Raw genomic sequence first — 14,189 nt, forward strand, 5'->3', positions numbered from 1 at the left:
TTATTAAATTGTGGTATGCAAACACTTTTCAGGGTCTATCACCTGCAGAAGTGCGAGGAAAGCCTTGGTCCTTTTTGTCATCCAGCAGAGAAAAGTAAGATTTGTTGTTGTTTAGTGAATTTTATGGCATGGCAATGTTTGTAGAGTAATAAAAGGTGCCATCAATGCTTGATACACAATGTACTCAACGCTGATGATGACTTCTACTCAGGTTGTTGACATATCGGTCAGTGTGGCCACAAACAGTCCTTTTTAGGACTGATAGATAAAGGGTTTACAACGTCATTTCTAAAGAAACTGTGATACTGTGTTGGTGGGGAGTAGAAATGAATGTTTGGTTTATCAACAGCATTGGTAACTTGAAGGTAATTTGGCCCCTGTAAAGAGATTTGAGAGAGATTTGACCCTATGCCCCACTTGGGGCTCAAGGACTAAGAGAGAGAGAAAGAGATTTGAGTACTAAGCTAGCCCTCTTTGAGGTGGACAATTACAAAATTACCTTATCAACTCTGTTTGATAAAAGCAAATATTCCTTTTAAGGACTACACTCACCTAGACAATCATACTTTACTGAGTGAAGTATGATTGTCAAGTACATGTTATGTAGATTAAAGAAGGACGTTTTTTGTATTTGAGATTTGGAGAATGACGCATCACAGTCGTTTTATCTGGTCGGTTTAAAAAGTATTTTTACTACCGATATTTATCGTCACTTTTGTTTAACATAATTGCTTTCTTTTGTTAGATTGTCTGTATCTCGTATTAAGCAGAGCTTGCATCCATCCTTGTATAAAGTGAAGAACATTGCCAAGAGGTAAGATAAAATGTTATAGAGTTGACATAACCCGGCGTACCTGAGATTCTACAGTATTAATAATGAAACTTTGGCTGAGCTGAAGAATTTGTTTGTTACAACAAGGACTTTTCTTGTGAAGGGGTTCAAATCTGCCTTCCACCATTTATTTGTCTTTTTTAGTCTATTCATTCACTTGTTATTATTTTACCTTTTCACAGAATCAAGGCTCAGTATGAACAGTTTGTGAACAGTGAGATGACTGAGCGAAATGCAAAGCACAATTTTATTGACTACTGCCAGTCAATGGCAGGCTATGGATGCCACTTTTACAAGCTTAAGGTAACACCAGGCTGCAGACTAAGGGATGTGGTCAAAGCTACCATACACTTGAACAGGACCTACCAAGCCACAAACAGATTGTGGTCTCTGCCTACACCCACCTTCCTCAACCTCAAAAAGATGGTGTCTTTATTGCATAGCCATCCCTCTATCCTGCAGTAAAAAGTGACAAGAGTTCAAACCATAATTTTCCTGTTTATCTAGCAATGCTGACTCTTGCTACCTGAATTTTTCTGTGTCAACTCAAATGTTAAAGCCAATAAAATTTTGTCGGTATATTCATGAGATATGTGGTGTCTTCTTCTTCTCCATTACCCCAGACAAGGTGGGTCCTCTTCGAACAACTTGTTACGGCCATTTTCCTTCATTCACATGTATCACCAAACAATGCCATCGAAAGGAGATTAATTTTTTTCGTGAAAAACAGTCAAACCTGACAGGTTTATTGACGATCAATGTATTTTTTCAGTGACACAGGCATATTTGGAAAAAGAAAACATATGAATGCTGTACCGCATCCAGAAATAAGAAATTTTTGTGTTTATGGATTTTTCTATTTATTACAATTTAACGGGCAGAATAATAATAGAAAGGTATGAGAAGTAAAAGAGTCTAAAAATAAAGAGTATTTCAAAATAAAGGGTTGGGTTCAAAGTGATTTTTCTTGTCTCGCCGTCAAATAACCGTCTTTCTTGTCTCTTAGGAGTGCATGGGTACAGTCAGCCCCAAGGGGGGTGCAGTCAGGTGTTATTTTGGCGTCAGTCCCAAGAAGATCACTGTTATGGATGAAAAAACAAAGGTATGCTTCATTTTACTCTGAGATGAGTATAGACTGAGTTACAAGTTATACCCATGTAGCGAAAGTCTATTAAACTCCAGAGCCCGGCCATTTTCAAAGTGAAAGCAGGTGTTTCATTAAGGGCCCAGCAACTTTTTGGCCTCCTGTAAAAACCAACTGATTACCTTCGTGCAAAAGTTATAACTAATACAAACTGTATGCTACTGGGCTTTACAGAAGTACATGTTCCTCTTTAATCTATTTACTTATTTTACTTGAATTCTACTTTCCATTAAGTAATGTTCTCCAATAAACAAAACTCTGAAACTTAATAAAGTAAAGTTGGCTAGTCTTGTGTGTTTTCTGAATTTTTTTCTTCCGACTTGTTGCTTAATTGAGGAGATTACCATTGATTCTGTATTGGTGTCGCTGTTGCTTCTGTCATTAGGCTGTTATTGGTACCTGGCAGCTAAAGGAGTTGAAGAGGTGGTGGTTATCAGCAGATGACACCAGACTCCGCGCAGAGTTTATCAACAAGACATTCGAGTTTATTCTTGAGACTAAAGGGTAAGTCACGAGCGAGATCTGTTTCGTCCCCAGTCGCTTGCTCGAAACTGTAGCAAGCGGTAGCGGGCACGTGGGGAAAGATGGGAAGGGGAGAAAAGGCTCCCACTTCGCATTCGTTCCCATGCTCCGCCAGCTCGTATTCACACTCATTACCAAACTTCCTTGTATAGAACGTTTTCATTCACGTGACTACTGGCCATATTGGTTTACTGAAACAAAAGAAAGTATTTGTATAAAAATAGAGTTCAATTCCCAGATGTTTAGTTTGGGACACCAACATGGCCGCCATTTCTTTGTTTTGGGACACCAACATGGCCGTTGTGACGTCATGTGAAAACACTCTATTGTAAAAGAGGGAGAAGACTGTGAAGAGGCAGCTACGAGAACACCACATGGTTATGTTTATTATTTAAGTTGAAGTTTACACAGATTAATACTTCTCGTGGGTTTAAAGTTTTGGCGATTCTGAAAACTGTATTCTCAAAGTAAATATCGTAAAATATATCGTGAAATTTAAGACTGTAGCATTTTAACTTACATTGCGCTCAATTACATACCTTTTGTTTTTGCGTCTCCCTATCTCCAGTCTGGGTCAGTGGCCAGGGTCCATTATCGCAAACATGATAATTACTGTATCTCATTTGTAATTACTATATCCACAAAAATTTCTCGCCGTACGGTTTTTTAGCAGTTATACATTTTGAACATTGGCTCCGCTGGCTGACACTTGGTTGTTTTGCAGTGTTTTCAAGGAGATCAATGATGTTCTTTTGCTGTGTGCCAAGATTGAGCTGCAGGTGAGTAGTGATCTGGACTATTCCCAGTGGTCTATATCATATGTATAGATCTGTTTGCTTACCGTATTCCCTCAAGTATGTGCGCAAGGTACCAATTTCAATAAACTGGCTTCAATTTCAAACATTGTTCTCTTTGGCTGTACCTGAACCTTCTCTCACCTCACTTACTATTCCCGACTTGGTTTTCATTGGTGAAGTATTGTAACCAAGCGTGCAGTGCCTTCATAAGCCAATTGGGTTATCACATCCACCGATGGTTCTAGCTCTGTTTGCGGGCATTCTTTGCAATGGCTCACATTGTTACATACAGCTATTTCAAAAAAGCGTATCCATAATGCCTCGACCGTACAGCGAAGACTTGGGATGGCGGGAAATATGGATTCTGAGCTTTTATTGACATTTATTTGGTATTTCCTAGACTACCTTTCGGCATTGTCGCGTACGCTTTTACGCTTTTTTGGACAACCTTTGTCGAAACAGCTGTATATTAACGCAAAGTCGTTGTTGTCACCTTCTCATTTTCTTACCAGCAACATTTCTCTCTCTTTTCAGATTCTGGCGGGACAAGATTTCTCTCCATGGAGCAAATACGCTGAAGAGACTGAAACATGGGGAGACCAGGCACTTGCGGCTGTAGCACCTAAGCGTGCGCTGTATTCTGACAAGTACGACAGTGACTCTGGTGTAGTATCCAGACTACGGGCCATCTCACTGGCTTCTTCTGTCCCTGATCAGCATGCTGAGAAGCACAGGAGACAGCTGTCCATATCAGCCAAGCTGTCAACATCAGCGCCATTCCAACAGGGTGGTCTGCAACAGAAGGATAGACAAGGCAATGTTATGGCTCTCCAGACTGGAGCACAGGCACCAGGTACGAGTCTGTTTGAAGGTTTACTCGAGTTTTCATATTCTATTGTTTTGTACTATTTACATATTATCGTAACAGTCTAACTATGAACATTACCGTACATTACAACCTAAAACAAGAGATATGCAAATGATGAAAAGGTAAGGTGTGCGCAGCGACCAAAGTAGCTTAGGCGTTTGGGTTGGTCACTATCACGTGCAATTAACTGGCGTGGACATTATACATCACGCCGCCATCTTGTCACATCCCCACCCCCCCCCCCCCCCCCAAAAAAAAAACGGTACTTACTTTCTATATGACATTTGTGTTTTCATTCGCCAGCCAGGTAGGCATTCAACCCAAAAGCTTGATAATGCTATTTTCGTTGTTCTAGTGGACACTCTTTTCAATTTGAGCTTGAGCTGTGAAAGGAATCAAAAACCTTCTACTTCTTCCTGTAATTGGTGACAAAATGTGGCAGAGCTCCATTGGCTTGTGTTGGTATATCCTTCAAGGACTCAAAATGGCTTCTTTCGTTGTCGTCTCACCCTTATGGCAAACTGAATGATGGTGACTCGTTGTGCATAGAAACTTGCCCCTCTAAGCTTCCATATCAACATGGATTTTCTCCTTACCTTTCTCATGATATTTCTTATAGCACAAGTTAGGAGAATTTGCTTCAACATCAAGGCATTTTGGGGGAGCATTTTCTTTTTTTCTCATGCGCTGGATGGTTGATAAAGTGGTGGCCTCGTAAGGCGAAATACGATATTGGTCACTAATTATTGTGGCGTGAAGGATTATTAATTAAATCAATAATTAATCCTATTTATTTGTTTGTTTGCCAAGGTCACGTCGTTTTTTCCACGCTTCTTCCATCTTTTCTTCTCTCTTTAATGTCATTCTGTGCCTTCTTGGGCCCCAAAAAATCATTTTCGGTACGTCATTGCACGAAAAGTCCTAAAAGTTTCCTCGAACATCATTTAATTTCAAAAATCAGCTAGTTACTTATTTTTTAATTCGTTGTTTCCACACTTCAGGTGCAGCAGAATCCCGTACCCTGCCCTCAGGGAGTCCAGTAGACTTGTCCGTTGCATCCCATACCTCGGCAGACTTACTTTTGGGTTCATTACAAAGCACACTGCAATCTAAAGGATCTTGGGAACCAGGCTCACTTTCTACAAGCGAACAAAGAAGAACGTCAAGTAAGATAGGCTTTTATCAGTGTCGCATTTGCTCACGTTTATGTCAATGCTAATGTACATTTTGAAATGATTAGAAGAAAATGTTCCTTCGACGCCTGGCATCGCTAACACCACTGCGGAGAACGAGCAACGAAAAGGCGGTCGATTTTCTCCCCAATGGTTGGTTCAACTACCAACTATTTCTGCCTGAGTAACATACCTTTGCAAAAAAGAATACGTCGCCAGAACGGCCTTAACACGTTTTAAACGAGAGCCGGAGGTAACACTATCGTGTAACTGATTTTGTCTTAGGAGGGAGTGGAGCAAGTATGGACGAAGCTGGTTCACCCACGGAACGCCATCTCCTCAACTCTTCCGGCTCCTTTCCTGTCGGGCAAGAAATCCTACATTCCTCATCTTCCAGCCGCCGCCGCAAGTACACAACTGATAGCAACACCTCCTCCCTTGGGAGTGATTCACCCAGTAGCTCAGGTCAGCTTACCCCCACCCGTGTCCAGAGGGGACCGTTTAACTCCATGCTTCGTGATGATGACGATTTTGAGAGCGTGAGTCGCTCTTTTGGTCAGAGCACCAATGGACAGCTGCTCATCTGCCAGTGTCCCCCTGACGCCGAGCTTCCTGGATTTAATCGGAGAGATTTCTCGTAAGTTATCCAATAGTATGTAGGTGATGGAGTATGGCAGCAAGGGGTGTAGTGAGTTGTAATTCGTGGGGTTGCGGGGAGGGGGTCGCAAAAGTAACGGATTTTTAATCGGAGAGATTTCTCGTAAGTTATTCAATTGTATGCTGGGATGAAGTATGGCAGCAAGGGGTGCTAGTGAGTTGTAATTTGTGTGGTGGGGGGAGGTGGTCGCAAAAGTAACGGATTTTTAATGAGAGAGATTTCTCGTAAGTTATTCAATAGTTTGTAATGGCGGAGAATGGGAACAAGGGGTGCTAGTGAGTTGTAACTCAGAGGGGGGGGGGAGGGGGCGTATGGTAGAAGTTGCAGAGACAAGCTAGCTGGTAGGGTGTCGGGCTGATTTACAAGACTGTGGCTATATTTTCACACTGTGATGATTCCATTTAAGCTCCATCAAACAATTTTGTAGCTGCGAATGTTTGGTTTTTCAACAGGGTTGATAACCAAACGTAAACTGGCCACCCTAAAGAGATTCGAGTGGTGATGTTTCGAGCGTGGTCCCTTCTTTTACTTCCCACTGACGCAGCACGACAGTTTCTTTAGAAACTAAATCCTACCGTCGCATCGAAGTCTAAAGGCTGTCAGAACCAAGTGAATCGGCTTTGTTAATTGGAATCTAAAAGTCTTAACTGTATTTAGTCATTCAGGATTATTGTTATTTTATTCACCACAGGCCCTTTGACTTGCTGCAGCATCCCAAGGAACTTGCACGACAGATAACACTTATTGACCATGGTATGTAGCCTGCTGGGATGGCTCGGCTAAGCTTAGAAACCCCTTTTTATTTTTACTGATTTGTTTGCGACCAAATTGGAAACGTTTGGGAGCGCAAAGGACGACTGCGAAGCACTAATGCTTCGGATGTGATTTAAAACTATTTTATGGTTTTCAAGAAGCAAGCCAGATCTGCCTCCAAGACATACGTTGCAGCACGTCGGCAACAATGCTTCTTACCGTAGCAGCCCATTACACAATGACCAAAAACACGTGCAAAAAAGGCTGAAAACGTCGACACACTACATGGAAACGTTTCGGGATTATTTATTTATTTGTTTGTGTACTTATTTATTTTTATCAGTAAATTTTCGACAACTTTTTTCTTCATCTTCCGTCTTGTCCACTTCCGAAGTTTAGGCAGAAACGAGAGTGAAAAAAAAAGTTATCACCTTAATTACGTTTCCACCAAGCAGTTCTATCTTCTGTTCACTGAGTGGTAACCTAAGCGCGCATATCTTCCCTTTCTTTTTCCAGTAGCAGACGTCTGTATGTACTGAAGACAGATGACAGTTGTTTTCTGTAAGTGGATTTTAGTTCACCATGTTTCTTGTCGGTCGTTCTTTCTTCAGATTGCTTTTGTGCAGTAACAGCAACTGACATCCAGAAGAAGATTGCCATGGGCACGGGTAAGAAACGAAAAGTGCCTCCTGAGGAAAGACTGTCTGTGGAGAAAGTAGCCGACAGATTTAATCAGGTATTAAACTCAGAGCTCTTTTGCTTCCTGCTGAGCTTGGCAAACACGTCAATGGGGCAACTCTAGATCATAGACTACACTTGCGTTGTCCCGACTCCCTCAGTTAATTGGTACTCTCCCCAGATTTCGCTCGGCATGTTGTTCAAGGTCCACCAAACCCGTCCAACACAAGGGAAAATAGAAGACCGCGAACAGCCTTCATCCCTGCCAACTTCAAAGATGGGTGCCACAATTAAGGCTGGAAACACCACAAACCTGCAAATCTTTGTTCTGTTCATAGTATTCTATTTGCCAGTTGTTCCAGCACATTTCAAAACCTATCATATTTGTAGATGGTGAACGCCAAAAACGCCATTGCGACAGGCATATAGCAAAGTTATCTAGCCTGGGTTGGTGGGCTAAGACTGATTTCAAATGAATGCACAACCATCGTCTCCATAAAACTGATAGGTTGAAGTTTTTGTGTGACTTCTTTATGGACGGGTCTGATAGGCAGTCCTTTGTAGCTTTGTTTAGTGTTGCTTTATCGAAAACTAAAATAAAGTAATGGCATTTGTAGAGAACATAAAAATCAGTGGGGTTTGGGACGGGGATGATAAACAGGAGAACTCGTGGAGAACCCTCTAAGACCTAAAACAGAAACAAACTTGGCCGAAATCTGACGCCAAGTCCGGAATTCCAAATGGCGAGCTTTGAACAGTGTGCTGAGCGCTCTCATCTCCTCGCCAACACTGCTGCTCTCTTCACGTTTTTAAAAAAAATTTACTTTCAGCTAAGCACGTGGGTGGCAGCTACTATTGTCACAGAGAAGTCAATGGAGAAAAGAGCTAATATGTTTATAAACTTCATCGAAACCGCCAAGGTAATAACTACTATACTTACGTTAAAGGGAGGGGTTCACATTTCAACGCATGTGCATGAATCTAACTGCTTTTTTCTCTTTATGGCCTTAAAAATCCCACTCAGATGTGCTTCAGTAATCACATTCTATAATTAGTCTAAGCAAAATGACTGATGACCAAAATTCACAGAAAATGCTTGTGGATTGTACTCATATTGTCGATATTGAATTTAACGTTGACCCGTAGGATTTATTCCACGGTTGATGTATTTACAGTTATTTGCATGCGAAATAACACAATCATATGAAAAAATTACCACCGGAGTTACCTATTCCCTTCCGAATGGTTCAAAAACAACGAATTGAATTAAACAGGCTTGGGTCATAGCGAGCAAAGGCGAAAAAATTCATGGACATGCGCAGAACCGTGAACCCTTCCCTTTAAAGTAGAAATCATCGCAGCTTTAGACTGAATTGTTTCCAGTCCCACTCTTTCCTCCTCAGCATTCGTGTCCTACAATTTTATCAGTTAAAGACTGGGTGCAAGTCGAGAGATGATGATATTAGAGACTTTAAGCAACCACGACGGCACCGCCATAAAAGAAATGACACCTGAAAATATAAGTTCGCGTTACTTAATTGAGCATCAAAGTCTCGCAAGTTGTCAAGCAGGAAAAGAAAGGTTCTAGTCTATAGCTGTGGGTGGCGATGAACCACGAACACATGCAAGAAGAATGGCAGCCTTCTTTTTGGTGCTATCGACTAGGAAATTGTCCATCACTCAGAACCTCACAGAGTCTTGGGCTTGGATTGTTTTTAGGTAAAGTCTCTGGCTTGAAAATTATGGAAACACTTAACCAGCTCTCAGTCTCAGATTTTAGAACAAGGGTCGTGCAAAGCCTCGGCTTTACCATTCTATACCTCTCACATTCACGTTTGCGCTGCTTACAAACTGAGAAACTTTCACCAAATTTAACTCAAGCGACTTTTTGTATACGTGTCATGAATCCTTTTTGATGCTACCTTTTTCGACTACAGGTGCTTTCAAAATGCATCACATATAGTTCATTTATAATTTTCTTTTTTTTTTTTTTTCAGTTGTGTTTGGAGCTGAGAAACTTCAACGCTGTGATGGCTATTGTTGTTGCAGCCCTTGGCAGCGCGCCTGTTAGACGTCTTCACAAGACAAAAGAGGTGAGTAATAACATTACCAGCTTATACCAGGCCGTCCTGTGTTTCGAAAGCCAGCTATCAACTGAAGAATAAACTTCGTTGCATAATCATATGCCTTCACTCTGCTCGCCTGCAAAAGAGAGATTGACTATGAATCATCTAAAAAGATGGTGAAGATAGTTTTTCTGAAGACGTTTTGAGGCGTTTGTAGGGGATCATCAACAAAAATTGCATACTCGGCTTAATCTAACTTCAAGTTGTTTAATCATAGCAACTTGTCAGGTTAGTGCTTTGGTTCGTTTTAATTTAAATTGTCCTTTACCCACAGCTTGTTCCCAAGGAATATCTTGAACAATATGCCAAAATGGAAATCCTTATGGACACTAAGGTAGGTCATTGATGTTCTGTTAAAGAAGCCACCACAGAATAGATCTATCCGACCGACCGACCGACCGACCGACCTTCGCGCTCAGAAAACAAAAACGGTGTCCTCGTGGTAATGCACTTGCACAGTACTTTCAACTGTTGACTTTGGCTTGAATCCCTGACAGTAAACTTACCTGGATTTCTACATTGTAGCCTTGGTTGAGAGAATAAATGGTGTCTTCCTTTCTGTGTTTTCCAGGATAACTATAAGAGATATCGACAAGCTCTTGCAACCTCTCCGACTCCCTCAGTTCCCTACTTTGGTAAGTCTATTTCCCTAGCACTTCAGAAAGAAATTCCTTCCACAACCTAGTGAAATATCTCCGTTAGAAGCGAGTGTCATGCCTAAAATGTGTTTTGTTTTACTTCCAAGGCATTTACATGAAGGATCTTACCTTCATTGCCGAAGGAAACCCCGACTTCTTCAAAGGAGGACTTATTAACTTGACCAAACGGAGGCAGGTGAGTAACCTTTCAACTGTCGATACTAGTTTCTGCCATTTTACTGCCAAATTTTCGTGCATTTCGCGTGAAGCGGCATGAAAATATCATCTGATTTTCACACACCCAGGCGTGCTGTGAGCCTCAACAACTTGTTTCTAATGGACGCTGATCCTTTGTAGCTTCTCCGTTTCCGTTACTCGTGCGACCGTTCTTTGTGTGCTCGTTTATTAATATTTATTAATTTTTTCCAGATCTACCTTGTGATTGACGAGATAAGACGTTTTCAGAAGGATGTGTATAATTTCCAAGAGGTGAGCCCTTGACATAGTTAAGTAATAATCACATCTTCTCTCAAATAAGCGCCGCTTGCGAATAGTGCAATATAATTCGTTACGAAAAGACGATGTTAGGCTGAGTTGCGAGAGCGTAAAATCAATTCCAAGTCTTCCCCAATGCAAAAATCAAGGAGATAAACTATAGTGGGATTTGTTTTGCCCATGTGATAACTAGTGGTATTTTTCAGGTGTCGGAAGTCCGTGACTACCTCGCTAACGAGAAAATCCATACAGAGAAGGAGCTGTACGACATCTCGTGTCAATTCGAACCAGGCCACCCGCGGCGGTACTCTGAGGCTGATAAATCCTTACCGTTGCGTCCAGTCCCCCAGTTTAAGTCCAGCACGGTTGGTAGAATGGCGGGAAAACGGTCTCTGAGCCTATCAAGGAGCTCAACTACCCTGGAAACGGCTACTGGCCCGGATTCAACGTGTTGACGTCATAGTACGTCAGAAAAACGCACGGTCATACTGATGTAAATAAATGAACACAAAAGCTTATGCCAGATGATAAATTAATTAATGAAAGTAACCTCGCCTAAAGTAGGCTATCAATGTATAAATGTAATGTTTGTGGATATTGTCGTGACATTTTGATATTTTCAAGAATTCCCGGGACATTCGAGTCGGGAGGATCGTTGTATTCATTACCATGAAAGAGACACATTGTAAATATTTTTACTAAGTTATAAGCTGCTGTTTTATAGTATTTTACGGAGCTACCTGTATTAGGTAATGCATTTGCAGTTCCGTTGTAAGAACGCAAATTCTCATAAAGCCATTTCTTTTCTGACACTTTTGAGTGCAGGGCCGGTCAGTGCGAGAGATGGACAAGATTGGACAAAATTGATTGTTGAAACAGTTGTAGCCGAATTGAAGCGTTAAAGTTATTAGTAAAAGGGTTAGAATTTTTTAACCAAAAACTTCCCTAAATTCCAGTTGGCTCTTTTGGTCACTCCAGTTGAAAATTAACGGGACAAATGGAAATTCTGAGAAGGTAGTCCCGTTTTCCCGGTTGGGATTTTCTAAATGGAATTTGCCTATTCCATTCACACTTTTCGCAACTTTTCTTTCCAGTTTTAGACCTTTGACTTTCACAGGCATGCTAATGTGTCTGAACCGAAATGGCAATTTCTTGGGGTGAATGGAACACGTTCTACCCCGGCGAACGGAAATTCCTAACCGAAATTTCCAGAATTTGTTAGTAAACAACTAACGCGTCAACCGGTGCAAAGCTGTGTCAAGCGCGCGAAAAGGTAACCGGTGGAAGTGCGGGAAAACATGCAAGGCCGGTGCCAAGCGCTGAAAAACATGTAGCAGTCGTTTCCGTTTCCTTTAAGCCAAGCGGGGCAAGCACGAAAGACGCGCGAGGGCATTGGGCAAAAAGGAGCAAAAAAGTAGGTTTTTGCTCCTTTTTGCCCAATGCCCTCGCGCGTCTTTCGTGCTTGCCCCGCTTGGCTTAAAGGAAACGGAAATGACTGCTACGCGGGCTAGAAAACATGTAGCCGGTGCCAAGCGCGGGAAAACATGTAAGCATTACTATGCGCGGGAAATTTTACCTTTCAAAGGAAACTTTATTACTTTGGCAGTAACTGTAACGAAATCCTTTGAGATTTCAAAGTAAGACAAAAAAATGTCAGAGGTGTTAGTTGGGTCAGGTAGCTGAGTACTACAGAAGAAAGTGTAGTGTCAGAAGTGATAATTTTTCGGTGTTTTCTTGTTTCTTCTTGGTTTAATTTGTTCTGAAGAACTTTCCTTATTGTCACGAAGTATTTTTTAATAGGTGGCACTACTTCTAAGCCGACGGAACATTTAAGTGTCCGTCAATGTTGCGTTGTGATAACGTGGTTTCAGATTTAGAGAAAGTACTAGTTAAATTAACTAGTTATTCAATTTAAAAGGTATAATTGAGTTACAAATCAAGTAGATTGTAGGTTCAATCGTTCACATCAGCTAGTGAAAATAGAGCAGCGCGTGCAGCAAGATATAGTGATTTCACAAAAACCTTGAAACACATCTCGGACAGATAGTATTTGGTAGTTTTCTTTTGTTTGAGGGTTTTTGAGAAATCAGTCCACATAGTACCAGTGCTAGGTTTTTCAGTAGAGTCCGAAACCCGAGCTTTGTACGGGTCAATAATCGTCGTTGCCAAGGAAATACGGATGTTTATTGATGCAGAATTATGAAATGCTTGATTTGTACGGAATCGAGTTACAAGTTAAAGCAATGTTATTTATTTGAAAAAAGACCTTAAAAGGTGGTTATCGCCTGTGGCTGTTTTGTAAACGGAGATCAAGCCTCCAGAAATCTTATCTATCAAGTCTATTTTGAGACTCTAGGTATTTTTGTATTCGTACATTTTAAATCTCTAGCAAGCTTAGTTGGTATCTTTTAATAAATGTTATTTTAAATTCTTTCCTCGTCTTTTTATTTATTTATTCCGCATTTTTAATGACTGATTTTCCCCTCCGGAAACGAAAGGGATTAGCTTTCTCGGTCAGTGGTTACGACATTTTGAGCTGACATATGGTCGAGAAAAACTTGAGATTTTCTTTTAAATTCGAATAACCAGCGAAATGAACCGTTTGGTGCCCACGATTTTTTAGTCTCCTACGCAGCCATTCTTTCTGCGTATGATACTAACCTGGAACGATCTTTCAGCTTGTCATTAAATGAATTTAGGAGTTGGTGAAAAGATATGAAGGTCGCACACAGTGCACAGTGATTGTTTTTTTTGTTGTTGTTGTTGTTGTTGTTGTTTTGTTTTGGTTTTTTTTTTTTTTTTCATGCAATCAGTTGTCTGTTACACTGTGCAACAAGAGTATTGACAATCGTTTGGAGAATAGAAATTGCTTTAAATTCTTACAGACATTCTAAAATGTTGACGACCTGCACATCTTTAATTTTAGGCAGCATCTTTGTGGAGGTCTGTACCGTAAACTTTCACCAGGTTCCGGATAAGAATACAAACGAACAATTCCTACTTCCGGCATGCTGGAAATTGAACTTGGCCACTAAAGAATGGAGGTACATTTCAGCCACAAAGCGACAGAGCTGAAACAACTGCAAGAAGCCATAGCTCTTGACACTGAGAGACAACAATGAACAGCGTTGCAAAGACGCTCCGGATTTTAATATTAGACATTTAGCCCCCCACTCCTTGTGCTTGCTCTTAACGCCCAATGTGAATTATTAATATGCAATTAACGTACAACTCAAATGGCTGAAATTTTAAGTGACCGCTCTCTCTAAATAAGCCTTATCAAGCCTTGTAACATTACTCGACTCTGAACGTTCTTCAAAATTAAAATTATAATTGCGTAGTTATTTCCATAGCCTCCCTCGCAGACGTACTTTTTGCTCGTCACGCAGAACTACCCGGCCGGGATACACTAGCACAACTACCAATCTTCAGATTGTTTTGAATACCCAAAAAATCCCTACTTAAATCAAGCCACACACCAAAAGAAAAAAATACTTCCCAAATTT

General features: G+C 41.0%; 1 protein-coding gene across 1 annotated transcript in view; it reads left to right on the forward strand.

Annotated features, from left to right (window-relative positions):
- LOC146476308 (uncharacterized) overlaps positions 1-13,114 on the forward strand; it is a 33,308-nt gene extending 20,194 nt beyond the window's left edge. Inside the window, exons 20-37 of the mRNA XM_085114878.1 lie at positions 33-94; positions 746-814; positions 1,015-1,135; positions 1,839-1,934; positions 2,362-2,480; positions 3,223-3,277; positions 3,830-4,148; positions 5,165-5,329; positions 5,621-5,972; positions 6,685-6,746; positions 7,358-7,482; positions 8,255-8,344; positions 9,422-9,517; positions 9,825-9,884; positions 10,122-10,185; positions 10,296-10,384; positions 10,618-10,677; positions 10,890-13,114. Coding sequence (XP_084971004.1) covers positions 33-94; positions 746-814; positions 1,015-1,135; positions 1,839-1,934; positions 2,362-2,480; positions 3,223-3,277; positions 3,830-4,148; positions 5,165-5,329; positions 5,621-5,972; positions 6,685-6,746; positions 7,358-7,482; positions 8,255-8,344; positions 9,422-9,517; positions 9,825-9,884; positions 10,122-10,185; positions 10,296-10,384; positions 10,618-10,677; positions 10,890-11,138 — 2,253 coding nt within the window. The 3' untranslated portion in view covers positions 11,139-13,114. The remainder of the gene's footprint in view (positions 1-32; positions 95-745; positions 815-1,014; positions 1,136-1,838; positions 1,935-2,361; positions 2,481-3,222; positions 3,278-3,829; positions 4,149-5,164; positions 5,330-5,620; positions 5,973-6,684; positions 6,747-7,357; positions 7,483-8,254; positions 8,345-9,421; positions 9,518-9,824; positions 9,885-10,121; positions 10,186-10,295; positions 10,385-10,617; positions 10,678-10,889) is intronic.
- Positions 13,115-14,189: the final 1,075 nt, after the last annotated feature.

This window comes from Pavona decussata, unplaced genomic scaffold, assembly GCF_977016875.1.
Source record: "Pavona decussata unplaced genomic scaffold, jaPavDecu1.1 SCAFFOLD_78, whole genome shotgun sequence".
Taxonomy (NCBI): Eukaryota; Metazoa; Cnidaria; class Anthozoa; order Scleractinia; family Agariciidae; genus Pavona; species Pavona decussata.